This window comes from Jaculus jaculus, chromosome 9 (genome assembly GCF_020740685.1).
Source record: "Jaculus jaculus isolate mJacJac1 chromosome 9, mJacJac1.mat.Y.cur, whole genome shotgun sequence".
Taxonomy (NCBI): domain Eukaryota; kingdom Metazoa; phylum Chordata; class Mammalia; order Rodentia; family Dipodidae; genus Jaculus; species Jaculus jaculus.
Window position 1 is genome coordinate 106,784,803 of NC_059110.1, and position 9,109 is coordinate 106,793,911.

Consider the following 9,109-nt stretch of genomic DNA (forward strand, 5'->3'; position numbering starts at 1 on the left):
GAGGTAAGAGGATTGCCATGAGTTCAAGGCCACCCTGAGACTACATGTGAATTCCAGGTCAGCCTGGACCAGAGTGAAACCCTACCTCGAAAAAACAAAGCAAAACTAAATTACTTATTTGCACCTATGTGCACACACGCATGTGTACATGTATGGGACTGCCAGGGCCTCTTGCTGCTGCAAATGAACACCAGATGCTCACACCACTTTTTGCATCTAGCTTACATGGGTGACTTGGGAATTGAACCCATGCCGGCTGGCTCTGCAAGCAAGCAACTTCAATGCCGAGCCACCTCCCCACCCCCCATGTAATTTTTATTTTATTTTATTTTTTTATTTTTGAGGTAAGGTCTCACTCTAGCCCAGGCTGACCTGGAATTCACTATGGAGTCTCAGGGTGGCCTTGAGCTCACGGCAATCCTCCTACCTCTGCCTCCTGAGTGCTGAGATTAAAGGCGTGCACCACCACGCCCGGATCCATGTAATATTCTTGCTAACACTAAACATTAAATCCAATACTTGGGAAACAATCAGACATAGTTAGAATGTGGGACACTTTCCACAGGAGATGTGGCTTTGACTGAAAGATTCAATGGTTTTATAAATACTTCATTCCTATCATAAATCCCTTTCTTCTGAAGATACCTGGAGAGGATTTGGTTTTACTGACTCACACAAGCTATCGCAGGGCCTCACTGCAGTGTGAGGAGGGCTCCTCTTATGGCAGTGATCCCTTGTAAAAAAAAAAAAAAAAAACTTCCAAACACTGCTTGTGATCTGGTACCTAAGAAGGCCAACAAAAGCTGGTGTGTCTGAAGAGCAACTCTCAGCCAGGGAATACACATTGGCTTGTGAGTCCTGAGACGCTGGGTAGAATGTCAGTGTCCCATCCAGCAGTGTCCTTCCCCAAGGAGACCAGGGCCAGGCAGTGAGTGACAGCTCGAAGCAGAGCAGCACCTGCGGCAGGGGAGAGATGCCTGCGGGGCCGCCCAGCGCCTGGAGTCCACACACGCCGTGGCTTGGCAGCACAGGAACATTCGGTCATCCTCCTGGCACATGGGGTGGGCCTCTCTGTTGCCAAGCCTCTTGGAGTTGAGGCAGTAGGGTCAACAACAGAGAATCCAGCACAGCCAGACCGTCCCAGGAACACCGCAGACCCCTGGAAAACCAAGAGACCCGGGCATGACTCACTCCTTCACCTTACTACATTCAAGCCCATCCCCATCTGTGGAGAAGCCCCGCACCCCACAGATCCCTCCACAGTGATCTTTCTCATTTCTCTAGGGTCTCTAGATTTGCAGTCAGGGCTCCCGAGGATCTCTAAGCTCCCACTGTCCATGTCCCAAACACACCTGTGGTCCAACAGCAACAGGTTCTGTTCTAAGAGCTCCTTCACTTCCTTGCTTGCTCCAAACACATCCCACAGGGTCATCTGGGGCTCAAACTGCTGCCAGTGCTGGAAACCAGAAGAGTCGGGGTGATGAGCTGGCTGACACTCACGAACGCTGGGAAAGGTCAGTGAGCTGGAGAGGTCAGCACCTGCACTCCTGCTTTATGGGCAGGCACAAACTTAGCTTCCAGCCAAGCCAGGTCTCCTCCTCCTCCTCCTCTATTTCTCCCCTTGTCCCTTTGAATGGTCAACATTTCATGGCCCTGACTTTATCCACAGTAGCTGATACTGATCAGTTACTGTCTACTGTACTTCCAAGATGAGGTTTCAGGGTGCTTAAGGACATTTGAAGGGCTGGGGATACAAGTCGGGGTACAGCACTTGCTTAGCCTATGTGAGGCCCTACGTTAAATCCTTTGTATCACCAAAAAAAAGGGGAGCTAGAGAGATGACTTGGTGGTTAAGGTGTTTGCCTGAAAAGCCAAAGGACCCAGATTCCCCAGGACCCACATAAGCCAGATGCACAAGGTGGCTGGTGCATGCATTCGGAGTTCATTTGCAGTGGCTGAAGGTTCTGGCGTGCCCATTCTCTCCCTCCCTCTCTCTCTTAAATAAATATATACATTTGGAAATCCTTTAAAACTCTTTATCTACTTTAGTCCCGCACATAGCTGGGAAATGGAGATGTGGAGAGGTAGAAGAATCTGTGCTCAAGGTTACAGTAGAATGAGGCCCAGAACCAGGTCTCTGCAGCGCTAGTCCGAAGTTCTCACCATTGCCCCACACTGCCTAATGCTTCTGCCATTGGGCCTCAGCTGGCCCAAGGTCCCAACCTCCAGCTGCCAACCCAGCGGATGGGGAGGACTATGAGGAAGGGGGAGAGGGAAGGGGAGGTCTGGGAACTGATCAATTCTGCAAGACTGAGGAGCAAATGGTTTGCAAGAACCCCCCAACCCCTTACCTGGTGAGTGACTCCCACATCAGTGCGTAGCCCCATGGCCAGAACCTCCTCCAGCCTGAAAGAGAAGTCACCAGGGCTCTGAGAGAGACCTGCAGCCCTCACACTCTCCAACCCCAGTGCCAGGACTTGCTGCTGGGTGAGCTCTGGGGCTCATGCTTTATGAGACGGGGATAGGGAGACAAGGCAGGGAATAAAGATGTCCACATGAAGGAGCTCCTGGAGTACAGGGGACCCTAGGTGAAGAGCCCTGTGCCTCAAGTACTCACAGCTCCAGATTGCCCAGGGAGGTGCGCTTCCGGGTACCATGACCAAACAGCATTACTTCCTTCATCCAGTTATCCGGTTCCAGAGTCTGGATCCGTGCCTCCCGGGCGTGACTGCCAGGCCCCTGGGGTGCAAACCGCCCATGTGCCCCTAGGAGGAGATGTGGTGAGCTACTTGATTTAAATATGTACTTTTAAAGATTTATTTATTTATTTTATTAGAGAGGGAGGGAGAGAAAGAGAGGGAGGGAGAATGGGCACACCAGGGCCTCAACCACTGTAAACAAAATCCTCAACCACTGTAAACGAGATCCAGACGTGTGCGCCCCCTTGTGCATCTGGCTTACATGGGATCTGGAGAACTGAACTGAACCTGGGTCCTCAGGCTTTGCAGGCATGTGCCTTAACCACTAAGCCATCTTTCCAACCCCTACTTGATTTAAATCAGGGCTAATCAATCATCCCTGGAGGAACCGCATCCAATAAGCTTTAAATGTAAACCCTGTTCCAGCTCTGGCCGATGAGAAATTCTGGATGGGGGGGCAGCATTCTGGGTTGCAACAATCCTTGGAGGGTCTTTTGATACATGCTAAAGACTCAACCACAGCACCAGACAGTATGTCAAGGGCCTCACAACAGTCACTCTAGACTTCCAGTTAAGATGGGGGCATAGGAACCATGCCAAAGCAGCCTAAGGGAGAAAGGAGAAAAAAGAAAAACAAAACAAAACAGCAAAACACACTTTTCTCCTAAAAAAGTGAGGTGTATAGGAAATCAAAAAGGCAGCAGAGAAGTAGGAGAGATCCAGAGCATCCAGAGCCCACACAGGCGGGCAGAAGCGGCTCCAGCTGCGGGGGCACCAGGTCTGCGGGGCCACAGCCGCCAGGCTCGGCTTGAGCGGCAGGAAAAGCCAGGTGAGGGGATTTTCCACTCACACCGGAGCTCTTCCCAAACTCAAGAAATGTGAAGGAAGAACCACAGTGAACAACGGAGGAGCAGATCCGTCTCTCTTCCCCGCCGCCAGTGCAAGCGCCAGCAAGCACCAGAGACCAGCGGAAGGGAGATCACAGCACCCAGCACCGGTGACCAAAGCAGAGATCCAACGACCCAGCCTGCCTACTTGAACCCACAACGCACCTAAGAGGGACCCAAACAGGAGCGCAGCATAACTGAGACCAGAATCATCCCAAAAGGTAACTGGGATTGCACCAGGCCACCTAATAAACCTCGTATACAGGCCTGAACCGGAAGTGCTAATTGCACCTTCCATATCAGGATAAATTATATGTTAAATCTGATGGATGGTCAGATTTCTCATTCTTAAACAGTCACTCCACAGATGTACAAGGTAGGTATTAGGTTTTGCCACATTTTGCATATGAGGAAATACAGACTTGGAGAAGTTAAATCAGCAACCCAAGTTCACATAGCCAGGACATTCCTTTCCTGAATCATTCCTCCTTTCTTTCACAGGCAACTCACCAGGCCCAATGCCAAGGTACTGACCGCACTGCCAGTAAGTCCAATTGTGGGTACTGAGCGCCCCCTGCAGGGAAGGAGGGAACAGTCAGTGCAGGTCCCTAACCCTAGCCTGGTTCCGCTCGGGGAAGGGGTACATGGCCGGTGACGCCCAACACAGCCCTTCTCTTCAGCAGGCCTTGTCCCCTGGTCACACCTCAGCAGACCCATTCCACACCTCCAGCATCAGCCCAGCACTCACGTTCCGGGCGAAGTTGGAAACCTCATATTGACGAAAGCCAGCTTCTCGGAGGACTGTCCTGCCCTCCTGGTACATCTCAGCAGCCAGCTCCGGGTCAGGGGCAGGAAGGACCCCTTGTTGCACCTGGGCGAAGAGTGTGGTGCCCCGCTCCAGGGTCAGCTGGTACAGGGAGAGGTGGTCATCGCAGCAGCTCAGCAGTTCCTGCAGCTGTCGGAGCCAGGGCCCCACCTTTTGTTGAGGCAGCCCCAACATTAGGTCCACAGATACCCGTCCAGGGAAGAGGTGCCTGGCCTCCGCCAGCGTCCTCAGTGCGTCGCGGGCTGAGTGTGTCCGCCCCAGCAGCCGCAGTTCAGTACCATCCAAGGACTGGACAAGGGGGGAGAGGTTCGGAAGTGAACATGCAGGCCAGCTCAGGGGGAGACCAAAAGTTTCTGCCTTACTGCATCCACAACACACAGAAGGGAGCTGGGATGAGGTGAGGGGTGATCAAGGCAGTACCCAGAACTGCTGTTCATCGACTGGCACAACCCTCTGATAATAGCTCCATTTTACAGATGAGAAAGCTGAAGTTCAGAGATTAAGTAACTGACTTGGGGCCAAACAACTGTCATCAGACATAGAATTTTGGGCAAATCTAATAGACTTTCTTCTTTTCTTTGAGATAGGGTTTCACTCTATCCAAGGCTGACCTGGATCTAGCTCACTCTGTAGTTCCAGGCTGGCCTCAAACTCACAGCAATCCTCCTACCAAGTGCCTGTGCCACCACACCCAGCTCTTCCTTTCGTGTGTGTGTGTGTGTGTGTGTGTACATTCACATGTATACAGGTACATGTGTTATGGAGTCAGAGGTTGATGTCCGGTATCTTCCTCAGTCACTCTTCACCTTTTTAAAAAAATATTTTTTATTTTTACTTATTTATTTAAGAGAGACAGAGATGAAGAGGCAGAAAGAGAAAGAGAAAGAGAAAGAGAAAGAGAAAGAGAAAGAGAAAGAGAGAATGGGTACAGCAGGGCCTCCAGCCACATGCGCCACTTTGTGCATCTGCCTTACATGGGTTCTAGGGAACTGAACCTAGGTCCTTTGGTTTTGCAGGCAAGCCCCTTAACCACTAAGAAATCTCTCCAAGCCAGGCGTGGTGGCGCACGCCTTTAATCCCAGCACTCAGGAGGCAGAGGTGGGAGGATTGCCGTGAGTTTGTGGTCACCGTGAGACTCCATAGTGAATTCCAGGTCAGTCTGGGCCAGAGTGAGACCCTACCTCGAAAAAAACAAAACAAAACAAAACCAAGAAATCTCTCCAGCTTCCCCCTTTTTTTTCTTTTTTGGAGCCAGGGTCCCACACTGAACCTACAGCTCACCAATTAGGCTAGACTAGCGAGCCAGCAAGCCCTAGGGATCCTACCATCTCTATCTCCCCAGCACTAGGATCCTGTTACATTGTTACACTTGGCTCTTGTGGGTGATGGAGATCTGAACTTCCAAAGCAAGCCTTAACCCACTGAGCTTCTCCTGAGCACCCTTTTACTTCTATTTTGAAATAACTCAAACCAAGAAAAAAAAAAAAGAAAAGAAAAGAAATAAATAACTCAGACCTATAGAAAAGTTGAAAGAGCATAAAAAGTACCTCCATCAGGGGTTGGAGAGATGGCTTAGTGGTTAAGGTGCTTGCCTGTGGAGCCTAAAGACCCAGTAGCCATGTAAGCCAGATGCACTAGGTGGTACATGTGTCTGGAGTTAGTGTGCAGCGGCTAAGGCCCTGGTGCACCCATTTGCATTCCCGCTCTTTCTCCCTTTCCCTCTCATTCCAATAAATAAAATATTTTTTTAAAAACACCTCCATCAGGATCACCATGAGTTCGAGTCCACCCTGAGACTACATAGTGAATTCCAGGTCATCCTGGACTAGAATGAGACTTTACCTCAAAAAGGTCTAGCTAATGTTTTCTCACCATTAGTTTCAATATATGCATTTTGGGCAAGAACATCTCAGTCTATTCTACCAGGACAAAGCTCATGACTTCAAACCCAGCATGAGGCACTCCTGGCAAGTGGTGATAGTGAAAAGTGGTGACATTAGAGGTCAACCAGTCAGAAGAGGTTTCTCCTGGCTTACAGACCTCCATTGGCTCCTATATCACACTGGGAGAAACCCAAACTCCATAGGAGCTAAAGGCTTTCAGACCCCATCTGGTAGCCTTGTCTCCAGCCTTCTGAGTTACAAGGAATAAATGACTCACGGCTGCCCCCAGATATCCAGAACCTTTCCATATCCTGTCTTTTCCTGCTCCACCTTCTCACTTGGTGAACACCTGCTCTGTCTCACTCACACATCACCTCCTCTAGGCAAGCTTCCAGGATTTCATCAGGCGGGGCTTCCCTTCAGAGTATACTCTGAAAGGCTTCTGTAGGGATTCCCCTCTAGAGGCAGTGCTTGCCAGACCACAACAATGTCTCCAATCACACAATAATCAATCAATCTCTCCTTTTGGTTTGGTAGGATCTTTCTCTAGCCGGTTACTCTCCCTCTCTTTGTTTACCTACTGTGTGCCAGGCACAATGCTGGGTATCTGAAGTATAGAAGGGCATCCTAGCTGGGCCTCACCTTTGTAATCCCAGTGCTCAGAGGAAGAGGCTGAGACAAGAAAGCTGATGTGAGACATTATCTTAAAATAATTAATATTAATAACAATAATAAGTATGGGACTGAAGGCGTGTGCCACCACACCCAGCCTAGATTTGATTTTAAGATGAAAGTCGTCACAATAATTGGTATGTGTACAGGCCCATGTGACCCACTGGCAAAACACTTATAAATGCAAATTTTACAGGCAAATTTTCATACATCTACCTGTATCTGCTTGTAAGACAAATATAGTAAGAAAAAAAAAACCCTTAAAATTAACACAAGGAAGTCTACTTTGACAAGCTAACCCCTTGTGTATTGGTTGTCAATTTGCTTTTGTTGTGGAGGTTCAAAACGGAACGACAAACTTGAATAAAATGGCATAACCCTTGTGAAAATAAAATAATAAGTAAGGGAGGCAAGGCCTGCCTCAGGAAGCTTATGGACCAGCATAGCAACAAAGCAGTTAATTTATTATTTATTCATTTAATTTGAGAGCAAGAGAGAGGCAAATAGATAAAGACAGAGGGCTAGAGAGATGGCTTGGTGGTTAAGGCACTTGCCTGCAAAGCCTAAGGACTCACGTCTGACTCTCCAGGTCCCATGTAAGCGGGACGCATGAGGTGACACAGCATGCAAGGTCGCACAGTCCTTGTGTGGACGAGGTCCTGGTGTGCCCATTCTCTCTCTCTCTCTCTCTCACACATAGAAAAAGACCAGTCTGTTGGGATTGCCTCACAAAAATACTTAAAAATTAGTTAATTCATAAAAAAGAGAGAATGGGCATGCCAGGGCCTTCAGCCACCAAACAAACTCCAGACACACGTGCCACCTTGTGCATCTGTATTAGGTGGGTACTGGGGAATTGAATCCTGGTCCTTACGTTTAACGGCTGAGCCATCTCTCCAGCCTCCAAAGTAGTTTAAAAAAAAAGATGTTACCACAGGGGCTGCTGACTACTGGGCCCTGGCACCCAGAAATGTTTGTCCAATGCTTAAACATCATCCCAGCAGCCGAGTGGGGTGGCACACACCTTTAATCCCAGCACTCAGAAGGCAGATGGAGGAGGACTGTCATGAGTTTGAAGCCACCCTACATAGTAAATTCCAAGTCAGCCTGGGCTAGATAGCAAGACCCTACCTCAAAACATAAAAACTAAAATAAAATAAGCACCAGCCTAAAGGAGACTGCCTTGAAGGTTTGGGTGCACTGAGATAGACAAGGTGGTGAGACGGGTTACCTGCAAGCCAATGGACAACCTGTTGATCCCCGCTGTCCCGAAAGCTGCCAGCTTGGGACCTGGAGCCGAAGTGGGATTGGCTTCCAACGTGACTTCCGTGTCTGCAGGCAGGTGGGCTGCCTGGGCCACAGCCTCCAGGACAGCAGCCACAGTGTGAGGACTGGCCAGACTAGGGGTCCCCCCACCAAAGAACACAGAATCCACCCTAGAAGAAGAGGATGGCAGGTGAGGCCTTGGGGAGGGAGGAGAGGCACATTGCACCCCGCCTACACCCCTCCCCACGCCCAGAACCGACCTTCGCACCCCGCTGAGACGCAGCAGCGTCCGGGCCTCGGTCACCAGGCAGTCCCGCACGGCCGCCTCGTCCGCGCCGCGCGCGATGTACTTATTGAAGTTGCAGTAGCTGCAGCGCTTCTCGCAATAGGGCCACTGGGGGGACAGGAGGGTGCAGGGGCGGGCTGAGGCGCCACTCGAGGCGGCTCTGGACACCTGCAGGGTCCCTGCCACACATCCCCACTCTGAGCTCTCTCAACGATGCTTGTGACATCTAAGCCGCTCTACGGCCCGAGGCAGGTGGCAGTGAGCTCACTGTACCTACTTCAATGGGCGACACAACAGGCTCGGAATGGCCACCGGGATGGAGGGTACCAGACGTGAGGTCTCTGCGGGGCAGGTGGTGGCGAGGGGCAGAGCCTATCCCGAGGGAGCGGGTGGCCTCGGCGTGACCCCGACACCCCGGTTCTGGGACGCCACCTCCGCGCTCCGCCCTCCCCACGCCCACTCACGTGCACGTAAAGCGCAGCGCGCCGGCCCGGGGGCTCGGGACTCGGGGTGTCCTCCGTACGGTGGCGCCTCCGAGCCGTCGCGGCCGTGCTCAGCCATCTGCGGGCCTGCAGCCCCGGGAGAACCAT

The 9,109-nt window shown here is 50.9% G+C and overlaps 1 protein-coding gene across 1 annotated transcript; it reads right to left on the reverse strand.

The window, feature by feature from the left end:
- Positions 1 to 451: 451 nt before the first annotated feature.
- On the reverse strand, positions 452 to 9,109 carry Rsad1 (radical S-adenosyl methionine domain containing 1). The gene is made up of 9 exons (XM_004655576.2): positions 8,984 to 9,109; positions 8,494 to 8,627; positions 8,199 to 8,403; positions 4,335 to 4,700; positions 4,097 to 4,160; positions 2,618 to 2,765; positions 2,352 to 2,406; positions 1,353 to 1,456; positions 452 to 1,159 (listed from the first exon to the last, which is right to left on the reverse strand). Exons 1-9 carry the CDS (start codon positions 9,107 to 9,109, stop codon positions 1,042 to 1,044), a joined length of 1,320 nt encoding a protein of 439 aa, XP_004655633.2. The 3' UTR covers positions 452 to 1,041.